The 23441-nt window shown below is 33.1% G+C and overlaps 2 protein-coding genes across 2 annotated transcripts in view; both read left to right on the forward strand.

The window, feature by feature from the left end:
* The window catches only part of LOC106132698 (thrombospondin type-1 domain-containing protein 4), a 97679-nt gene extending 77027 nt beyond the window's left edge, over nucleotides 1-20652 (forward strand). The window contains exons 8-17 of the mRNA XM_013332196.2: nucleotides 13399-13579; nucleotides 13955-14118; nucleotides 14227-14760; nucleotides 14844-15116; nucleotides 15959-16100; nucleotides 16933-17108; nucleotides 17416-17608; nucleotides 17901-17972; nucleotides 18214-18334; nucleotides 18794-20652. Coding sequence (XP_013187650.2) covers nucleotides 13399-13579; nucleotides 13955-14118; nucleotides 14227-14760; nucleotides 14844-15116; nucleotides 15959-16100; nucleotides 16933-17108; nucleotides 17416-17608; nucleotides 17901-17972; nucleotides 18214-18323 — 1845 coding nt within the window. The 3' untranslated portion in view covers nucleotides 18324-18334; nucleotides 18794-20652. The remainder of the gene's footprint in view (nucleotides 1-13398; nucleotides 13580-13954; nucleotides 14119-14226; nucleotides 14761-14843; nucleotides 15117-15958; nucleotides 16101-16932; nucleotides 17109-17415; nucleotides 17609-17900; nucleotides 17973-18213; nucleotides 18335-18793) is intronic.
* Nucleotides 20653-21108: 456 nt separating this feature from the next.
* On the forward strand, nucleotides 21109-22944 carry LOC106132699 (uncharacterized). The gene is made up of 3 exons (XM_013332197.2): nucleotides 21109-21417; nucleotides 21760-21952; nucleotides 22384-22944. Exons 1-3 carry the CDS (start codon nucleotides 21205-21207, stop codon nucleotides 22668-22670), a joined length of 693 nt encoding a protein of 230 aa, XP_013187651.2. The 5' UTR covers nucleotides 21109-21204; the 3' UTR covers nucleotides 22671-22944.
* Nucleotides 22945-23441: the final 497 nt, after the last annotated feature.

Here is a 23441-nt window from a genome sequence, read left to right on the forward strand (position 1 = left end):
TGCTCTCTGTTGGGCGTCACCGCGCCCTAAACATAACATTTACTTACCCTAATTGATGAAGGGATTTTTATCTCGTTATGTCAATTTTGAGTATCAGTTGAGATCAGTTCAGATCTCGAGGTTCTGAACGAGATTATGATTAAGTTACATATCAATTACGTGTGATAGAAAGAATTTAGTTATACATCCACAGTTAGAAACGTAAAGCACAATAGAGGTTTGAAGTGTATATTTAAATCAATTATTTCACCAAACCTTAAGGTAAATAAAATGAAATGCTAGTAATAGTTGTAGCTACTTAAATAAAGTTTGATTTTAGAATTTAATAAATACAAATTAATAATTGGTATTTAATAGATGTTGAACCTTTGAAAAGCAATTACAAACAATTTCATAAAACAGTTTTGATACCATAGCTTCAACAGTCGAAGATTCATAAGAAAAGTTAGATCAGTACTTAAATATGTAGCCATTAAAACAAAAATATTTCTTTCTTGGCAGTTTATGTCTGCCTATCTTGCGTTTCTTTGAATTATTTCAACTTATTTAATATCAGAAAAATTCTATAAACAAAAAGAAAGCAGCGAGTACATTATAATTACAATACAGACGCTAAATTGTCGACCTTAACCCATTTCTTCTGTTGCTGCATTTACAAAGAATTTTTAGGATTACAGTCTTGCGCGTTTTAAAACAATGCATTAAGTGTGATCTAATGCATCATTTTATCACTGAAAATTAAAAGAAGAATAAATAAAAGAATCGCGTAGTTCTCGGCACTTTTGAATAGGGCCACTCCATACCTTTACCATGGATGGCGTAAAAGGAGACTAAGGGAAAGCTCATGAACTTTGTATACTTCTTGTAGGCGGTGGGCTAGCAACCTGTTATTATTTGAGTCACAGTTCCATCATAAAACCTTTGTCTTTTTGACTTTGGTATATACACAAAGACTATGCATGTTCCTTTTTTCATACATTCTCGACATAACATGGACGAAATGATGTTCAAACCAGTTCCTTCATTAAAAAATATAATGTGCCTCATACTTATTTAATTTACACCAAACACATGTTAATTGTTTTTATTGTAAAAATAATTTGCGCAAAATCTCACGGTTCATGAACTTTGGCATAAACTTCCAAAGAATATAGAAAAAAGGAGATATCAGAAATACCGTACTTATGTCTGTGTCACAGAAGGTCCCAGGTTCAAATCCCGGCCAGGGCGTGATGAGAAACAAACTTTTTCTGTTGTTTGTTTATTTATATAATAAGTATTTAGTATAAAATATAGTATCGTTGAGTTAGTATCTCATAACACAAGTCTCGAACTTACTTCGAGGCTAACTCAATCTGTGTAATTTGTCCCGTATAAATTTAATTATGTTAAAAATAAAAATTAATATCTGTCTTTCTCATATCTCTCATCGTAAGACTTAATTTGTTGTAATAAAATAGGTTCATATTGCCATTTATCTTTTCTTTTTTTCCTTAAGGAATTAATAATGGATCATTAAGTACTTTACTTTATAATTAAGATATCTATTCAATTATTTGGTAAATTTTGATAACGTAAACTTAAATTCATATCTTCATTTATCCATGATCATAGACTACAAAAGCCGGCGGCAGGTCGCCTTCTCTTTAAAATTCTTAATAAATCGGAATATTTTATTACATCAGCAATAAAATTAAATCAAAGATGATAAAAAAAGAACTAGTTTTTTTCTCATTTATTAATTTGTAATGATTTAATTGAACCGTTGGTTGTAAGGATTTTTAAACGGATTAATTTCCATAAAGCATTCTCTGCCAGTCGAACCTTTAGACTCTGTTGAGATGAGTAAAGACTGTACAGGTGGTACGATAACTGTAAAAGAAGTAATAAATATGTATAATTAGTTATTTAATACACTAACATATAATAAATTTAATGACAGATCGTACTAGTTAACTCGTGTAAATACACAGAGAGACAGATGATATATTGTTAACTAAATCAATTAATTAGAATTCATAAATATTTAAAGCTTCGCAATATTTAGTTAAGTAAAACGTGGAATGCTTAAAAACACTAAAGATCTCTGAAAATTAATATTTTTAATTATCTAATAAAACTTGTACCACACCAGCTACATCAAAAAGTATAGCCTCAAAAATTGTAAACGTTATTGAAAGATACGTAACCAGAGGTTGTCTGACTGTAGTAAAATTATTATGAAAACAATGCATTGGTTGGCTGATGGCCAAATCTCATCCCATTCAACTGTCCCCGGTCACTTTATTTATTTAGACAATAACAAAGAAACTGTGATAATAAATAGTAACAAAATTTGTGTTTACGATAATGTAAAAATATTTTTGCTGGCGTTAGATAACCCTGCGTGTGTGGTCGGGAATGAAATGTATGTCTGTGTTACGAACGTAGACATAATACCTAGTCTAGATTAAGATAGCTTAGCCAACAGATACAATCTGTGTTAGGGCCTGTTAATTTTTCTAAAGGAGGAATTTTCTTAAGTACATATATGGAAATCATAGTACTTACATTTGTAAAGCATGTAAAAAACAAAGTAAGAAAGACTTATACCTTGATCAAATACCTAGTGGTAAAACGTGAGATCAATAGTAATCTAAACCGACGAATATCAATAAAATCATGATGAATTTGGATGAAGCAAAAGAAGGGATCGTTGAATGGTGTAGTTTAAAGGGGAAAGGGGAAATGAAAGGGGAAAAGACTAATGTATGAATGTAACGAAGGAATTGAAATAATACATCTAAAAAGTTTGAATTTGAATTTGAATTTGAATTACATACGATAAATGGTAAAAATATTATATAAAGGAAAATTTATAGACTAAGCACTTTTTAGATAACGTCTTGGCTCAATTTTTTTGATACGCGAGATACTCATATTCGGACTATTTTTCAAAGAGTTATTAGGAGTTCATTTAATAACTATTTCAAAGATTGATATTACGGCTAGGTATTTACTAGCTTTTTCATATTGACCTAAATCTAATATGATTTGAATGCATTTTATTCAATTCGATATCAATGTACTAAAACGTAGTTGATTAGTATTCATGTCAATCAAATGCGGGTCAGAGTCGTCATAAATCTAATTGTGATAAAATTACATAATCGGCGATAAATCTGGCTAAATTTAAACGTGACACATGGTATTGAATTGTCATTTAAAGTGTCTAAATATTCTTTCGCTCAAAAAAAACACATATAGTATAGTATAACAACGCATGATGTGATCAAATGAAATCATAAAATTTATTTTATTTATATTTTTTACAATATCTCTTTATGATTGGGATCTCCATTTAAGAATGAAAAAAAATATTATTATTTTGTCCCAACAAAACTGCACGGAATTCATAACAATGTTTAAGAAGAACTTAAAATAATTGAACAAACTTATCTTAATGATAATAATCCAAGCGAAGTGAAGATGGGAATTCCACATTTTTTTAAATGTTGTAAATCCAAATAGAAGGCGTTATTTACATATAACTACAGTTGAGAAAAACAAAAGCCTTATTTGAAGGCGAAAACAAAAATGCGGAAGTTATTTCGTTTGTTGGTTCCCATTTAATTTGATTTATTGTCTATAAATAAACAATATCTCTTCCTTTCGTACGTAACATACCCTGTGTCTACAAAATTTAAGTAAATACCCTAATTATAATTTAATTATAGGATTAAGCCCTTGTTGCTGAATCCTGCAATAATGAATAATATTACAAAATTATCCACCATAACATTTTATTAGAAGTGATAAAAATTGATGTACAATGAGAACAAAAATATCATATACGTTTTCAAATAAAAGGGCTTGAATTGAAGGCCACCTATTTCGCCTGCCAAGACATATAAAACATAATATAATGTTATTATTTTGAACCCTTCAAACAATCTGGGTAGAGAAACATATCTTAATCTTGCAAAATTCTCTAGAAGGTATTATGAAAGAATTTCAAATTTATGACTGCCTAGATAGTAGTGTCTAAATATACGTTGCAATGACGCAAAATGTGCTGAAGTTCACATAGTACGTGATACCAATAATGTTAATCTATTTGTAGGGGATATAAAAGTTGTTTACTTTTAACTATGACCCGCCCTTGAAAAGGTTTATTACTTTTTTTCTGAGATGTACATTAACGTCTAAAAATTTACTTTACAAATTCTGAATCTTGTTGCAGTTTTCTTAAGGTCTATAGTAGACCTTAGACTCGTCGAACTATACCCAGTTTATGAGTTTATTTTTAGAGCACGATCAAATACAGTAACATGATTTGTAGGCTATAAAAAGTCGCGAATTGATTGACGTTGCGTATGCGTCACCATTGTCAGTTGGGCACGTTCGTGTAATGTAAATATCTGAGTTTCGAGGTTTATAACATTTTATGGGTTTAGTTGTATATATTTAATTTTTAAGGAAATCTTAAAAGAGACTGATATGTTTAAAATACAAATATCTTTTACATAATTATCTAAATTTTTAATCTAGGCGAAAATGTTTGAAATTTCCACTAAACTACAACAAAAAGGAAAATTTGTTCTCTACTTACGTTGTAGTATGTCCCTGTGACATATCTCCTCAACCACAATCAATAAATAAATATATACAGGACAGATTACTACATACATTACTATTACAGACAATTAATAATAATACTTTATTTTATAATAAATGCTTATATATTATAAATAAACACCAAAATCCAGGCCAATCAAAGACAGAGCGCTTCTCATTATGCCTTGTCCGGGATTCGAACCCAGGAGCTCCGGTGACATAGACAAGTGCATTACCGCTGCACCACAGTGCCATTATTACAACACAAACTTTTAATTAATTATACCTTTTTTTCTTAAAGTATCTCTTTTTTAATTGGTGAATCCTCTTCAATTCATAATTTCAATTTTTTAATCTTTGGCGCATCGAATTCAGAGCTACAATAGTAGAATCATGATTGAGTAGAAATAGAGAAACAATAGTACAATCATGATTGAGTAGAAAGAGACTAATAAAATCACGCCTTTCTCACGTTCTCTCTCGAGAAATGGAAATCTTTCAGAGAATCTTCCCATCTTATATTAATATTTTATACCATCCACATGAAAAAAATATTTTGTTGACTAACAGCAAATTCATACAGTTTTAACACAAACAGTTGCCGCGACGCCATTGCTATAGTCTAAACTGTTATCTCCCGTCCCGTCTGTTTACATAAGCTCAGTTTTATTGCCACACGGCATATCTGCAAACGAAATTTCAAAGGAATTTTTACTATTTCTTATTTGAACCACTGCCATTTTATGTGTCCTTCTATCAAGCCAAATGTGCATTATTTAACATATCCTTGAAGTAGTTTCCGAAAGATATTTCTGAACTTGAGAAAAGAATGTTACTTCTAATGGCTTTGCAATGCTATGTGCATTATGTATATGTGCATGATAAAGCCATTGGATGCAACATTATTTCAGTTTCTCACTTTCAAAGATTATATTTACTTTCTTCCTCTTGGCTTTAGTCCCAGAGCATCTGATACATATTGTCACGTCTATATCCCTTGCGGGGTAGACAGAGCCAACAGTCTTGAAAAGACTGAATGGCCTATTTGGCTTTATGATAGAACTGAGATTCAAATAGTGACAGGTTGCTAGCCCATCGCCTAAAAAAAAGAATCCCAATAGTGTAAGCCCATCCCTTAGTCGCCTTTTACGACATCCATGGGAAAGAGATGGAGTGGTCCTATTCTTTTTTCATTGGTGCCGGGAACCACACTAATGTATATAATGATTTAGAATTCCCCTGACATTTCTTTTTCTACCTTAATCTGTCCCTTTTTTGCATGTGCACTTTGAAATACAGGGACGCAAGCAAACTTTAAGTTTGCCAAAGTACTTATTACATCCATTATCAATTTTTTCATGAGTTTTCGTTTATATCGTATTTGATTTCATAAGGTCAGGGAGATAACCTTAAAATATGTACTTATTTTTGGGTTTTTTTCTACTCAGTTCATAATCCAGTTGTTTTTAATATTTTACAATCAATGCTTAAACATATTCTACGTTAGTCATCCCGGTTTAACATTAGAATGACAGTTGTCTCACATGGCTATATGTAGTGAATACGATCTATTTACAGATCTAATGAACAAACAGTATTATCAGCTTTAGTACATGGACCTTTTCTATCTTGAATGTATTTATGTACGTTTTTGAACGTTTTTTTAGAATGATTTCATTTATTATATGGAGGCCGTTGTCTAAGAGGATCATAAAAATCTATTATACGTGGTGTTATACGTGGTACTTAACACAATTAGTCTTAGTAATTTTAAATTGAACTAGATTAGGTCCGCCGCTTCGCTCGCGTACAACGAAGAATCCTGTTAATTTCTCCAACCGCAAAAAATCAGAGAAATTTTCACTAAGTGCACTATAGCAGAACGTAACAATTGATTTAAAAATCGACAATACAGAAATTTAAACAACGACTAATATTTCCGACTATTTTTCACATCTCTTAATCTAACACATGTAACATTTTAATATAGATGCTTTCATTACAGTTGTTTTGAAATCTAATTTTCAACAGACTGTACAACAGATTTGTTACTGACAAATTGCAACGAAAAATCTTTACTGACAAATTAATGTTTGTCTAGTGTAAGAGTGTAAAAGTTATATTTTAAACCTTATAATGGCGCAGATCCCGGCTTTTTTTGTGATATTCTTCTTTTCGGTAAGTACATTTTACTTTAATGACAATATTGAGACAAGATTATTTCAAATGGATATTTAGTCTTCCCTGTCATGAACAAACTTAAAAACTACCATATCAATTTTGTTGAAATGTAGACCCCAGATAGAAACTTAGGCTACCTACTTTGAATTCATTCTTTTCAAAATTGTTACCTCTGGCTACCCCGTAAGGGACGTGACTATATGTATGTATTTGTCTTGTCACCGTCATCATCATTAAGTAAATCTACTAGACATATATCTCCATTTTGACCTGTTGAAAGACCTACATCCAATGTCTTCCTATGACTCTAATTAATGATGGAGTCTGATCACCTAGCAAGTAGGCTTGACGTACACACGTTCCCACACCTTTATATTTATTTGAATTATGAATACCTATAAATATTTTGAAATTATCATATATACTTTTCAAATTTATCATTTATACTTAACCTTAAATATGGGAATGTAAACAACGCACTTTTCGAATTCTTAAGTTTAGTATTCATATTTAGGTATACATTCAGTCAGAAAAGTATCGGGAATGGATTATTTATTTATGGTTCCAAATTCAAATTTTTGTTTTTTTTTGTTGTTGTTAGATTGGCACAATTGTTTTCCATTTTGGCGCGGAGTTTGAGTTGCATCTGTTGTTTACATTAAATACAGTGCTATTTTTAGTTATATCATATCTAGTGTGTATTGCTAATTTCATAATGGATAAAAACATCGAACAAAGAGTTTGTCTTAAATTTTGCATTGCCAATGGAATATCGTGTTCGGAGTCACTGAAAATGTTACAGAAGGCTTACGGTGAATCGACTTTATCAAAAACTCGTGCTTATGAGTGGTACAAAGCGTTCAAAAGCGGTCGAGATGTGATGGAAGATTTGCCTCGCTATGGTAGGCCATCAACGTCTGCAACTGAAGTTAACATCGCAAAAGTGAAGGAAATAGTGACTGAAAATCCTCATTCAACTTTGAGAGAGATAGCCACCGAACTTTCTGTATCTCACGAGTCGATCCGTACCATTTTAACTAATAATTTGGGTATGAAACATGTTGCCGCTCGGCTAGTCCCAAAAGACCTGAATTTTTTTCGAAAACTCAATCGCATGAGTGTCGCTGAGGACATGCTAGAACGAGTCAATTCCGACCCAACATTCATGAAACGCATTGTTACTGGTGACGAGACGTGGGTTTACGAGTTTGACATGCAAACTAGTCAACAAGCTTCGGAGTGGCGCCTTCCAACTGAACCGAAACCGAAAAAACCACGCCAAAGTCGTTCAAAAGTCAAAGTCATGTTGACTGTTTTCTTTGACTATCGCGGTGTTGTGCACTCGGAATTCTTGCCGGAAGGTCAAACGGTAAATAAGGAATATTATTTGAGTGTTATGCGGCGTTTAAGAGAGCAAATCCGACGAAAAAGGCCAGATTTGTGGAAAAAAAATTCTTGGATTTTGCACCATGATAATGCACCTTCGCACAAGGCCATCATTGTGAACGAATTTTTAACCAAACACTCAACAAATACCATCGAGCAACCACCATATTCACCAGATATGGCTCCAGCCGACTTTTTTCTTTTTCCTAAACTCAAATTACCACTTCGTGGCACCCGTTTTCAATCGGTAGAAGACATAAAAGACCTCAATTCCGGAAACAGCGTTTAAATAATGTTTTGATGATTGGATTATTCGTTGGCGTAAGTGTATCGTTTCTAAAGGAGCATATTTTGAAGGTGATAAAATAAATTTGGATAAATAACAAACAGTTTGTGTATCATTGATCTTTTCCTGCTACTTTCTTGACAGAGTAGTATTTATGCCAATTTCTGCTTAATCCGTTCAATGATTCCTTGATACATAATGTGTCAGTCACTTTCAAAAGAAGTTATGTGTGTTTTCGTACCCAAGATATTGTTATAACAGTTTCTATAGTACTATTCTGCTTGTTTGCATTAAACGAGTTGTATATTCGTTTACATCCACAATGAACATAAATCATTGGACACGTGTAAATTATATCATTGCATACTGTCTAGACGATCAATTTCAGACGGTTGTGGTCACCTAGTGCATGATTGAAAAAATTGTCATCGCCTGTGCGTTTTGCCAATTTAGGTCAGTCGCCCAATTTAACATTCTTCATTTTGTTATTGATCTCTTTTAAAACTACACAGTCTATAATGAGGCTGATGAATTAAATAATGCTATCCTTGTTAAAGAAATGGGTCATGAAAATAATATTCATTAAGAAGAACAAACTTCTGTAGTTATGGAATTTATAATTTGCAAGTAATGAATTATGGATTTAAATAATATTAATTCGAGACTTACATATATAATAACAAAGTAAATTTCAATGCGAAGATAGAAATGTAAAAATACAAAAATATACCCAACAGATTCGTCAAAGAAAATGTTGGGTTACCTCATGTCGGTCATAAAGGCTGACATTGAAATTGTTAGTTCATTTTACTGGCAGGAAATCAACATTATCGTATATACTTGGTCGTTTTACAGATACGTCAATTGTTTGGAACACAAATCAAGGAAGACAGGAATGCCTTCGAATCTTGCTTGCTCTGTGGTTAAGAAGTATACATTTGTTTTGATCTAGAGTCGAGGAATGTTGGCGCCATCCTATTTCGTCTAAATTTACCAAACGGATATCACGTAGTCCGTCGCAAAACACCAAAGTGAATAATCACGTTTCTTGCGTTTGCTCTGCAAATTTGTTCTTAATGTTTGATCAGCTATGGAATTATGGCCTATTAGGATAACAGCAGCTCTTTTGACGAAAGTTTTAAAATAATAAAAGTAATAAATTTGGCTTTCTACTGGCAAGTATCTTGTTTCTTGGAAATAACTCTCCTTTGGTTGCACTATCATAAGTTAACTTCAAAGTCAAATACATATTAAAAAAATATTCCACAGAATGCGCATAATTTATTACCTACCTGCTGAGCAAATTAACACGTAATAAATTTAATTTGTCACAATTAAAACAGAACTCCATTGCAAATTGTTGTAATTCATATTCAATTTATACATGTATAATTATGTTGCATGATATATACGATGCGACCCAGTTGCTCACACTGCACATGACTGTTTGCATAGTCGCTCCGCCGCACTCCCAGCCACCTTTGTTTTACTCGCCTTCTACGGCTGAATGGCTAATTTAGAATTCCACTTATCTGATTCAGCTGTTCAGTCGACCTGAATATTCGGCTCAATAAAACTCCGTACTCACGTCATCAATCGGCATCCCATTGTCTTCACTAACGACAGCAATTTTTCCCAAATAAATTGCGCATTTGGATCGTGAATCAGAATCGACATCATCCAGATTCTTATTTTAAATGACTTGATCTGAACCAACAGGCCTCTGGGACTACAGACGTAGCTTAATTCGTTGGCGTCTGACATGTTAATGAATATTGTAAAGTTCACATGAAAGCGAAATGGCTGCAAAATTAGACAGCCAAACAGCTCTGCGGCGGGGGAGTCAAGCCAGCTAATAAATTTATAATTTCCAGCGGGCCAACCTCATCGCGTATGATAATGGAAAGTCAACGACTGTTCCAGTTAGAGCGACGTAACAGATACCTTAGGTTTCATTGTTCAAATTATCATCTCTTTAGGTTGAAATTATGAGATACTAGCGATTGGTCGAGGTTCCACTCGCACAATTTTCAGTTTGTAATTTTAACCCTGTTCGTAACAGAATGTGAGATTCGAAATAATCATATTTCTATATCACATTTTTTATGACATGAAATTAACAATTTAAAGATTTATTAGTTTCGAATAGAGTTTCAGTTAGGTATGAGATGTCTGCGTGTGGTTTATTTGACGAAGTAAATACATTTCAACATACTGTAGTGTGTGTACACTACAGTATGTTGTACAAAATATTCATTGGCAACTAAATTATATTTTAAATATGAAGAATTACTTATATATTATATTTGAACATCAATTACTTATAAAAAGGTAAAATTGAAATATAAGTTTAGCACTCTGATGTTCTCCCTAAGTCACGACAAATAATGACATAAAAATATATATTTTGTTATAACTACAAGTGTTGAATTGAAAACAAAACTGGTGCATTGAATTCACCGTGACATAAATAAGTAAAATCCGTAACGAATATGTACTTAATTGCCATAACGCCTGTTTATTATTTCTGGTAAAGGTGCTATTGATCTACGTCTACTCTACAATTACAATTAATCTCAAAACTAATAAAAGTGGGTGTTAAATTCTCCACGACAAGGATGAGACTGAGATTGGACTTAAAGAATTTTTATTGGCATGCGGCGGTGAACTCAAAGATTATAAAAACAAAGTGACAAGTCTCATATTTTAAGCCTTTATGTAGGTACTCCGAATTCGTGAGTTAAACAAAAGAGTGGGATTTTATGGGGGCAGTTAATGCTACTGCTTGTTTTAACTTAAACGTTTTGGATTTATTAAGAACTGGTTATCGTCTAAATAAACCTTCCTTATACATTCGCACTGTCTAAATTGATCACTTAAAATTATAACCAAGAAGCTAAGCCAAGACTCTTCCTTTTCCACAGGTAGTAAGTTTTTTATTGTTTTAATTCTTGATCTGAGAATATTAAATAATTGAGATATACTTACTAGCAACAATATACTAGTTTTAAATAGGATAATTAAAATATACTACCTACACAAAAAAGAAGTTACCACCAAAATTTCTCAAATTTATCTTCGTACACATATAGATCATACTAATTTATTTCACCCTGGCAATAAACAGTCATCTCATTCAAAAATAATTTGCGTCATTCCCTTTCGGACTGCGATCAGATTGGCTGCAGCACCGCCCATCGCAAGATTCAGAGCCATTATCGCATACAGTAAACCCATAAAATTGACATTACCTACTAATTTTTTACACGCATTAGTGACACATTAAGAGTTACGAAACAACTCCATGCCCTTATTTTGGCGCTGTAAATATTTTGTTTCGTTTGCAACATTTTAGACACAGATAATAAAAGATCAAAAGAAAGTGAAGATATTTTAATGCTGGTTAAAAGGCATTAATTGATTTTATAGCTGATGAAGTTGTCACGGCGGGTGTTAATGTATTGAAAGGTTTGGATATGCGGGTATTGTACTGACGATTTGCTTCATCTTGTAAAATTTTCCTTTTAAAAATTAATAATACTTGGTAGAACTCAGGTTATTCAATGTTCTACCTATTAACAATATAGTTATTTTTTTATTATTTATGAGTTGGTTACTCTCAAATACGACAAAGAATATTATAATAAAATTATAATTACGTATTATACAAAATTTTTTGCTAAATGGAATACAATTATTTCCTTGCCAGTATTTTAGTATAGTTTTATTGCATTTTAAAATGTTTTACTGTGCTGCAACTCAACGCATATCACAACATGCGTGAAATTGTACTCGTAGACCGCCGCACTGACAACTTAATCCCCGACCCGTGCGAGATACAGGCACAAAATATAGCAAGTTCAGAAATTAGGTAATGTAGAAAAAATGGTAGGTATATTTGTTATATTTTTGTAATCTCTATAAAATACTAACTTCTTCGAGACGATTTGATATGCAATGCCCAAAATAAAATATGTGGCAAACTTTGATTGTTCAAGTTCTATAAATATACAGACAACCTAAATCAGGTACCTATTTGCTGAAGGGGTGAGCTGAGTAAAGTACTACATCTTTTCACTTGTCCTCATCTATGCATACTTATTTCGCTCCATCATCATTTATCACTTTCTTAAACAAGCCGTCTTTTAGCCTTAACTTTCTCCAGGAATACATTTTTTTGATATAAAGATATTAAATATTATTCTATTCACTCGTTATTTTATGATGCAAATCACGCAAGCTATAGAAGTGCGTGCAGAATTCACCTTTTACATACCATTTAAATGAGTTTCCTATTTGCAACAATTTTGTTTTGCAAATCATTTTGTGCAATTTAATTTTCTATTTCATACAGATTTCTGTAATCATGGTACCGTTAACTATGCATAGATTTAACATGCATTATAATGACTGGAAACATTTTACAACAAATAGGCATGCTGGTTAATCGTGCTGAGGGCAACTCATCAACTAAAATATCTGCAATAAATTTCATATGCAGTTTTCTCAATGAAGTCGATAAAGCATACCTCCGACTCACTAGACTCACTGGATTGAAATTGCTTTGTGCATTGGAGCATAACCAATTTCAATCTAGGACATTTTAAAGTAGTAAGTTCACCATCCTTCTCCTGGCGTTAACCAGGCAGGGAACTTAATTTAACTTAAGCCAGATTGGATTATGGTAAAAACTGCAGTAAGTAAATAATGGGTCATTTTCTCTTGTCGCCTTGAAAGAGTAACGACAAGAGAAGGTACATGAATCAAGACTGATTATTATCATTTGTTACCGAACACATAATTACATACATAGATATAATTATTTAAAATACAACTAATATTAATGACTTAATAATGAAACAAAACACTGCGCAAGAAAGCCCCCCGCGCGAGTGTCACTAGTTGCCTCCCTCAGACGTTTGCTGAGAGCCTTTTGATTTTGTTACCAGGTGGTTGGCCGAGAAGTATTATCGTCTACAACAAACCGGGACATCCAGTGTGGACGTAGACTAGTATCGGGACTGTTCTCCCGGCCCAGGCTTCCACTGGGCTACTCATACGTGACCACGGTGCCACGTGGAGCCTGCAGACTAAACGTCTCCGAGATCGTGCCCAGCGAAAATTATATAGGTAAATCAAAGTTACTTTATTTTGCAGCAACATAGTACTCCGCTGAATAGATGATAGCTTCAAATACTCAAACGGATTGTAGACAGTGTAAATATCAATGAACAGGTTGCATTTGAATACTTTTATTTGCAGTGGTCAAAACAGTAGTAGATGTAGGTAACAATATAGAAGCTATTATCTGTAATGTGCAATTCATTACTTTAATTTGCACTGGAATATCTTCATCACTCTCTTCAATCAAAGCGCCTACGCATCGAATTGCAAGATAAATGGAATAAGTCGTTTGCAATTGCCAGTTAATTATTTGCATGACGTAGACCGCAGTCTACCAATTTGGTCTGTGTCCTGTAAAGATAAGAATTTTATTGGTTTCAGCGTTAAAAGTAACAAATGGCTCTTCTTACATCATGAATGGGGAATTTGCTGTGAGTGCGCCAGGTACCTATGAAGCCGCTGGCGCACGATTCGTGTATACACGTATGGCTGGATTAGATAATGTCTTCGCTCTTGGACCCATACATAACTCCATCGATATAATGGTATGTATTAATTTCTAATTTACACGAATTAAATCTTGCATTTGCTAGGAGTATAAACAAACCAATTTTTAAGAGGTACATTAGAATTAAAGACTGTTTTTATTTTAGATTCTGTACACTCAACCAAATCCATCAATAAAATACGAGTTTCTTACTGATGGATCTGACGAAAGTAACGACATACCTATATCGAACAATGAGCCACCACGTCACTCAATTCAACGACACCATCGACACCACGTCGCCGAGTCTCGTAACGAAATTTCGAAATCTGAAACTACCCTGGCGAAGCGACCTGATTTTAAAGATTTAGAGTCAAAATCGCAAATTGAAAACAATATTATAGGTGACAGAAAATTCATGTGGAAGATATTGTCATTTTCGCCTTGCTCGCGAAGTTGTGGTGGAGGTCTTCAGGTTGGGAAATTTAGATGTGTTGAAATGACGGAAGTGGGTGATAAAGAAGTATCTTCAGCACATTGCTCAGGGCCACCACCGTCGTCTAGAAGACGTCGATGTGGAGGCGCGCCTTGTCCTCCAAGATGGAGAGCGGCTGCATGGGGCGCTTGTCCTTTATGCGGTCCAGCCCAACGAACCCGAATTGTTGGATGTGTTCAAGATCACGCTCGAGGTATTATTAAGGTATGACTGTTCCATTTCAACATCTTTAATTTTCATATAACGTTTTATGATAAGTGGAGATAATAGTAGTTATTTAATTTCAGATAAGTAATCAAAAATGTCCACTACCAATGCCTCCAAATAGTGAGCCATGCGATATTCCTAACTGCGATGGAACCGCTGCCAAAACAGTGACTGCTAGTCCAAGACTTGACACTCGTAGACAAGTGCATCCCAAAGAACGCACTGACACCTTCCGAGATGGACCAGTTATATCTCTTGCTGGAGGATCATCTGCAAAAGAAGTCACTCCAGTGATGTCCACAAATTATAGTCACAGTGCTCCCGGTGGATGGTTATACACGGAGTGGTCAGACGTAAGTCTTACCTTCAATACAAAATCTACTTATATAGTTTTTATCTATTAATAAAATATGTGAATATTTAGTTTAAAAGTGTGCCGTGTGGTTCCCAGCACCAGCACAAAAAAGAATAGGACCACTCCATCTCTTTCCTATGGATGTCGTAAAAGGCGACTAAGGGATAGGTTTACAAACTTGGGATTCTTTTTTTAAGGGATGGGCTAGCAACCTGTCACTATTTGAATCTCAATTCTATCATTAAACCAAATAGCTGAGCGTGGCCTATCAGTCTTTTCAAGACTGTTGGCTCTGTCTACCTCACAAGGGATATAGACGTGACCATATGCATATGAAAATTTAGTTGAGAATTTATATTTTACCGATGAAGATATCTTCTGAAATGATTTTACCGTTTATTTATCTTCTTGAATGTTTGAGTTAGAAAACAAAAAAAAAATTACATACATACATACATATGGTCACGTCTATATTCCTTGCGGGGTAGACAAAGCCAACAGTCTTGAAAAGACTGAATGGCCACGTTCAGCTATTTGGCTTAATGATAGAATTGAGATTCAAGTAGCGACAGGTTGCTAGCCCATCTCCTAAAAAAGAATCCCAAGTTTGTAAGCATATCCCTTAGTCGCCTTTTACAACATCCATAGGAAAGAGGAAAACATTTATTTAATTTGCAGCATACTTTTTAGTTTCTAAAAAAATACTTATCTTTTACAGTTAGATAAAACAATCTACACATTAAAATATATGTATAAAAACATACGTTATATATATCGGTGTATATTAAATAGAATTTCACCTTTTCCTAAGATAAGTTTAAACTTTTTAACATATTCCAGTGCGTCGGCTGGTGTCTCGGAGGCGGTGTGAAATCCCGGGGTGTCCGGTGTATGGAGCCCTCAGGCTGTGCTGCACATATCGCGCCCCCTTCAACGCAAAGCTGTTCCCCGAGGAAACGTTGTGATGCTCACTGGTTTACCGGTATGTTAAATTTTGTAGATTATACCACGAGCTACAGCTAAATAAAAAAAGTTAAATTTCTTTTTATTTATTGGTCTTCATTGGACAACGAAGAATGTAAGTTTCTTTGAAGATGTTACACTGTACTCTAAAAATCTAAGTTGTATTTAATTATTTTTTTTAAAGTAACTCACAATGTTACCCACTTCACGACAACAGTCATACTTATAGATATGCAAACATCAATATCAGTATTATTTCTATTAAACCAAATGTCAATAGCCCTCCTTTTAGTAACCCTTGGATGTCCATTTACAATTTAAATCACTTTTCTTTTCATCAGTTTAATTGAAGCAAACGATGCCAAAACTACGCACACTCATTGCCAATTCTATCTTTATTTGTCTATGTCATCGAAGCCCAAACAATGTCAATGTCTTCAACGAAATAATGATCAACCATTTTATTTGGATCTAGTGTTGGCATAATATCGATATCATTAACATAATTAGTTAAATTAGTCCTTACATCTCATTTATATAAATAAGCGCCAAATGAAAAATGTTTTGATATTACGCCAAATTTTAGACGTTTAATTAGTGATTCATCAGCTGTAACGACTATAGAAAAATTGAGAATCACATTTGACCGTTATTTTTCTACTACACTTTGTTTTCCGCATACAGTTCTCGTCACACACACAGAGTTCACTCAATACCTCACACAGTTTTCTCCATAATGTGCACTATAAGACGAAGATCTATTCACATCTAAATTAAATCTCTATCAGTAAAATAATAAATATAGAAAGATAGGTATCTATTATAATAAAAAAACGTATGTTTACTTCAAGGTGAATGGTCAGCATGTTCAGCGGAGTGCGACGGCCGCCAGGTCCGGGGGGTGATCTGCATCGGAGGGAACGGCAGAAGGATGCGAGACATCGCGTGCAAGACGAATAAACCCGAGACTGAGAGGAGCTGCGGGGGCGCCTGCGCACCCTCGTGGTATCTGAGCGATTGGACAGAGGTGGGAATGCCCTTTCTTCTTTAAAGATGTAACCTGAATTGGCGAGGTTTGAAGACCTAAATATGTATCTACTTTAAAAATTAGCATACTGTAAAATCTTCGAACTCCTGCCATTCAGTGGTTTTTGTTATCAAATCAGGGAAGGTCGGACAAAGTGTCAGGTCAAGAGTAAACTGTTGAATTTGCATGATGATAGTGATAAATATAGATAAAGAGAAAAATTTAGGTAAGTATTGACGTGGCAAGTTGAAAGATAACTGGTACTCTGAGAAAGAGGTATAATTTTATGAATTTATTCCTTTTACAGTGCCAAGGCCCATGCGAAGCAGGTGTCCAATCACGTACCGTATGGTGTGCGAAAGGTGGGGTGGAGGGCGCTTCGGGGGCCGCCCGAGACTCCGAGTGCGCTGGAGTGCGGCCCCCGGCCAAGCGCTCGTGCGTCCCAGAACGCTGCTCTACCAAGCCCAGCGTGCCGATAGATCTTAAACCAGTTCCTAGTGGTAAGAGATACACCTACTTTACAACCTAAGTACTACAAACTTGTATGCCAAAAAAGATTTGGCAATGTTTTATGGTCGCTGCCCACTTCAGACCAACCTGTCTTGAAATGCTAAATGCTGTACAACACCCACGAGAATGGATAGATTAAAATCCAAAGTTCTTCAAAGAAAACCCAAAATAAGGCTTATGTTGTGATGAATAAAAGTTTTAAATATTAAAAGTCGTGCATGAAAACCTGTAATTTTTTGTCTTTGTTAAGTTCTTTAATATTTTAAAACTGTTTTGTTTTAGTTGTAGATACACAAAGAGTCACGAGACACCAAAGCCATAACACACAGAACTTCAAAGATAGATCACCATCGGGTAAGCCATTGAATTATTTATCTGCTATTTTATTTACCAAACATAAACGTTCTGTTCATTACTTTTCCTTTAATTTGAGATTGAATAATAACGATAAGCTCTCCTTTGTACTGTTTATATATGTTTATGTATATTTCTAATTTGGTATTTTCTCTCAACAATAAAGTATTAACTTACTTAGATATATTATAAATTATAATTATTTATATTTCTATTGGTCTTACTTTTTTTTCTTTGACAGGTGAATGCATAGATAAGTTGAGCAACTGCGCCCTCGCAGTGCAGGCGCGCCTGTGCCACTATCCCTATTACGCCGACTACTGCTGTCGATCGTGTCACGGAAGAACTTAAAAATAGCAATGGTAAAACTTAAAAAGAGTAATAGTTACTTAATAAAAAATACAGTGATACTTTAAACTCCTCTACTTTAAAACTTGCACTCAGCGGAACCATCCATTTTGTGGCTGACATCCTCAACAAATGCACCACTAGATTCGACAAATCTTTATTATATAAACAGTTGAATAGTTTCTGTCTAGTTTCTGTTACCGGATACCTTCAACTATGAGAATTTCAAAGCAAAAGACATTTCTCATCTTAGGCCTCATTTCGCGCTTACCATCTGGCAGACTGAAGTCAAACTAACTTTTAAGAGTAATGCTCCATACCTTAGCTGTTACAGTTCCATTCAAATCACAATTTTCCAGAAATGTCTTTCTACCTACCCTGTCATAGAAAGCTAATAATAATAAGCTTAGCAATAATCCTTTTGTACAAAACCTTATTTGTATTTTTAAGTTCAGTTACATTTTCTTTTACAGGTATCTAAACAAACGGACTACTGATGGATGCTATGTTACGTATTAAAATAAAATTTAAACTGTAGTGAGAAACCAGCACCACTCCTAAAAATAAATGAAAATACTTATGTATTATGCCATCATAGTCAAAATTTAAAAATGATAACAATGTTTCAAAGAAAATCTCGAATTGTTTATAAATCTCAAGTCTAAAATTCGAATACGTGCGGATCTGAATACCAGTAGGTAATTTTTTATTTATATCAATACTTAGCACCTAACTAATGTCACGCGCTTAAATAAATGAACTTCTGGAAAAGTACGTTACGTGAAGCAAACACTAAAAAGGAATACAAAGAATCTTAAATGCTATTTTTCCTATCTCTTATTCAGAAATGACACTGCATTTGTTTTTATTTGCAAGTCTTTACTTTTATTTATTTTACATGTTGTGCGTGCTGGGTTCACATGTAATACGTGACTAGAAAGTCGAAGCACATCTTTATCCCTGAGAAAATTCATTTAAAATTACATCTTCATTTTCTCGTTAATCTAAATCCTATATTTTTATTTTTATATTTCAATATTTTTCATACTCTTTGTATAGAAAAGAAAAGTTTGTTCAGAAGTGAAAATACTCCACATTTTACAAAAGATTGAGTAAAAATTTTTTTTTCGTTTAATGAATATTCTCAGAGATTTAAAACAATTGTAAGTATTAGGGATAGGTAGTGTTGTGATCTCCAAATAAATTAGTCGTGTTATATGGAGCGATCTGTGGACATTAAGTAGACTGCGAGGAAAACATATGAAAAAACAAATTTATCTTGTAACATTAACATTGGAAATTTAATAAACGTACTTTTAGACTGTTTATATGCACATTGTATTGATTTGAACACCATTTTGTACGTAGATTTACCAAATATGTAGTAACTTGCCTACGTTTCACATTTAGGAGATTAATGTATACTTAATTAAAGGATAGTCCACATTGACAATATGATGTGTTAGTGTTGTATGAGGTACCAAGGAATGTGCCAAGTTACATTTCATATTCAAACCCGTCATTACAATAGATAAAAATGTTCCATTGATTTCTTTAACTCTTCATTACACTGTCGTTGTTTTTGTTTTTATTATTATTTAGTATTTCTCAAAAATCTTTGGATATGTTTGATATCATGTAAAATTACCTTTTCACTAACATTATAATTAATAATAGGATCCTATCTATTTAAATTGAATATATTTTGTGAATACATGTTGCCATTTAGGTATTTCCTTAGATAGTACTAGATACTATTTAATTCAGATTTTTATGCTAGTATATGTATGTGTTATGTGGCCTATCTTTTTAGTACTTATTTGTAAATGTTAATCTTATTTAAAATAATAATTATCATTATTTGCTATATTTCTGAAGATTTAAGATTAGTGTAAGTGCGAAAAGTATTCCGTAATTTTTACGTTAAAACAAAAAAGAAGCCGAAAATATAAATGTAATATTAGATTTTTCAATTTATTTTAAATCTTATTCATATTTTGAATATTTTTTTTCATTTTCAATATTTTTACGAAAAAGTATTTTCTAAACAGCAGACAAAATATTTTAAAAATAATTTTATTTTAATAAATCAAATGTTCATAATTTATTTTATCAAAGAGTAGACGTAAATCATATTGTAAATAGTATGTATAAGTTTTAGTGCATTTACATACCGGCTGTTAAGTATTTATGTGATTTTTAGATAATTGTCTACCGCCGCAGTTTTATTGTGTTTATCAGAATGCTAAAAGTAACTACAGTGATTTCCCAATGTTCTTTACTAATCATTTCATTTAACAATGTACAAAAATTAAAAGCTTTAAAACACTCGTCCGTTTGTTTCATTTAAATCATTTTAAATTCAATGAAATTTGTTGTTTTATTATTGTGGAAGAAAATTTACCTTCTTGATGATTACATCATTATCAATATGGTATTATTAAAAAATTTATTGAATTTCCAGAATATTCTATAAAAAGACTTTATTCCTTGCGGAATAAATTCTAATTGTAAATGAGATTTAAAAAACAGTGACAGCCTAAGAGAATAATCTAAAGCTGATAATCCGTTCCTTTGACTTTTGTAATCTGCTTGGGAAGTAAAGCAGCTCGGACACCCTGTATTTTCTTCACTACCAAGACCAGACCAACATTTGACTAACCAATAATAAATCTAGAAAACTCACACCTAACCACATGAGTGTCACGATAAAGAATATCGTTAGCGTAAATATGTCACTATGATCATTGAGATACTGCTATCGCTTAAGATTACTATTTTAAGAATTGATTGCGATAAAGTCACAACTCTCAAATTCCATAGAGTTTAGTTCAATAAGTGTATTAACTCCTCAAGTTGGGTAGTCGTTTTTTTGTTTAAAAAAATGCAAATACCACCTCCCCCGCCTCCTCCCCCTGGTGGATCTGTAACGATGGTGCCTGAACCCAGGAGTTCTCCAATTTTGATCGTGATGAATGTTATAAATTCTCTGACACATATGGTCTTGGGCGCAGTGGCTTGTAGTGCTTTCATTCTTGTACAAGTTGGAATATGGAATACGCATTTCTCTCAGCATGTCTATTTGTGTGTTACAGGGGTAAGTAGCTTTTTATTGAAAAGATTTATATTTAAAAAAAGGATATAATGTATCAGTGACATCAAAAATGATCTAAACATCAACACAACTCATAATTAAATTTACTACTGCAGCTTTCAAAGCGCTCCTATCCTAAAAGCGGCGGAACAAACTACCTGTACAGGTTCGATTTCATAAAAATTGTATTTAGTTATTCGTCATTAACTTTTCAAGTAAGTTATCAACATCCTTTTTTTAAAGTCGGTGAACAACATTCAATAGCTCAAAATGCAAATAAAACAACAAATAAATCTTGAATCCTACCCAATGAGCAGAAATACCCAACTTTAACTTTCTTTTCAGTATGTTATTCTTATGGCAGTAGCAATAATGGCATATGATCCAAACACGAGCTGGTCAAGGAACCTCAAATACCAAGAGAAGAGGATCAGCCACATTATTCTCCAGACCGTGGGTTCAATATTGGCGATTACCGGCAGTATAATACGAATAAAAAACTTGAACACCAATTTTCAGACTGCCCATGGTATTTTAGGTAAGTAGTTGGTTTATGATTGTTGCTTAGGATATTGGTTTGTGACACGTTTGATAATGTCTCTATAACTTTCATGGTCGAAACAGACTAAAAATCAGACGATACTCGCTTCATATTATTTAAAAACAGTCTTGGATCATGATCCATCGTCATAAAATCGTCATCATCGGGACAGCTGATGATGTTTTGATGACTAATGACCGCAAGCTCAGGCCCATAAAATATTGGCGTATGGACATAGACATTTCCTATGTCGTGATGAATAAGGAGTGGAAATAAATGGATCATTATCATATCTAGGCCCAATCCTGAACTAAATCTGCGTTCAGCTTCATACACACGCGTTCAAGGGCTTAAATACTTCCGTGTAGAGATGATACGTACTTAACAATGCGTTGTTAAAAAGAGTCTCCGTCTTTGAATTGTTTCAGGGCTCGTCGCAATGATAATGACAGTTGTTAGCCTCCTTGGTGGGCTTACGAATTTATTTTTATCCGGGAACAACAATCGGCTCCTGATAAAAACTGTTCATTCCTGTTTTGGCTCCCTTACTCTAGTCATCGCCTTCATATGCCTCGGGCTTGGATTCGACAACGCTTTCAGAGTTGTTTTTGGTAACCCTGCGGCTAATATGTGTATATCTTTCACTGTATTCGCAATAGTAGGCATTGTATTACCTCCCACACTTAATACTTTCAATAGAATATTTAACAAATAAATTATTTTTATTTTAAATATTAGTAAATTTTTAGAATATGTTATAAGTATACGATAATTACACGTGCGGTAACTAAATGACAGTATTATTAAAGGAAACAAATCTTTATATTACCGTTTAATATAGAGAAATTTGTATGTATCTACAAAAAATATTAACCAATTTCTAGCCTATTGCATATACAGTTATTTGTATACAAAATTAGGTTTAAAAGGTGTTTTAGTTTTATTTATATATTTTTATATATAATTATTAAGTCTATATATAATTCTATAGTTATTATCTAATATGAACTGGAGAAAGACGTAATGAATGAGAAATATTGTATAAAATTTAGAAATAAGGATTTAAAATAATTGCATAAAATTTTTATAATTAGGGATTTTCAATTAAAATAAATTCTTTAATTATACTTACATATTATTTTATTCTGAAGTCACATTTCCTATTTACAATAACTTATACAAAATTCTTAATTAAATTACCTATTACGTATAAATACATTGTTTTAATCAATCGCATTCTTACATTGTAAATAAGGGATTATCTATTGGTGCATTAAAAATAGTTTATGCTTAATTTTAGATATCACACCGAATAAACAAGTCGGTCAGTCAAATAAAAAAAAAACAAATTGAGTCATATCAGCCAGTCAGCCAATACAATTTACATATCATATAATTACCAAATATTACAGTTACTTAATAATACATTTCTAGAAACTCTTGATATTATTACATTTATTTCATCATGTTAAGGGAAATATACTTA

This window comes from Amyelois transitella, chromosome 19 (genome assembly GCF_032362555.1).
Source record: "Amyelois transitella isolate CPQ chromosome 19, ilAmyTran1.1, whole genome shotgun sequence".
Taxonomy (NCBI): Eukaryota; Metazoa; Arthropoda; class Insecta; order Lepidoptera; family Pyralidae; genus Amyelois; species Amyelois transitella.

Bases quoted from the DNA above. Each gene is read 5' to 3' on its own strand.
- LOC106132699 (XM_013332197.2), top strand. From the start codon at position 21,205: ATGCAAATACCACCTCCCCCGCCTCCTCCCCCTGGTGGATCTGTAACG. The intron at 21,418-21,759 runs GTAAGTAGCTTT...CTTTCTTTTCAG, and splicing joins TCTATTTGTGTGTTACAGGG to TATGTTATTCTTATGGCAGT. The intron at 21,953-22,383 runs GTAAGTAGTTGG...GAATTGTTTCAG, and splicing joins GACTGCCCATGGTATTTTAG to GGCTCGTCGCAATGATAATG.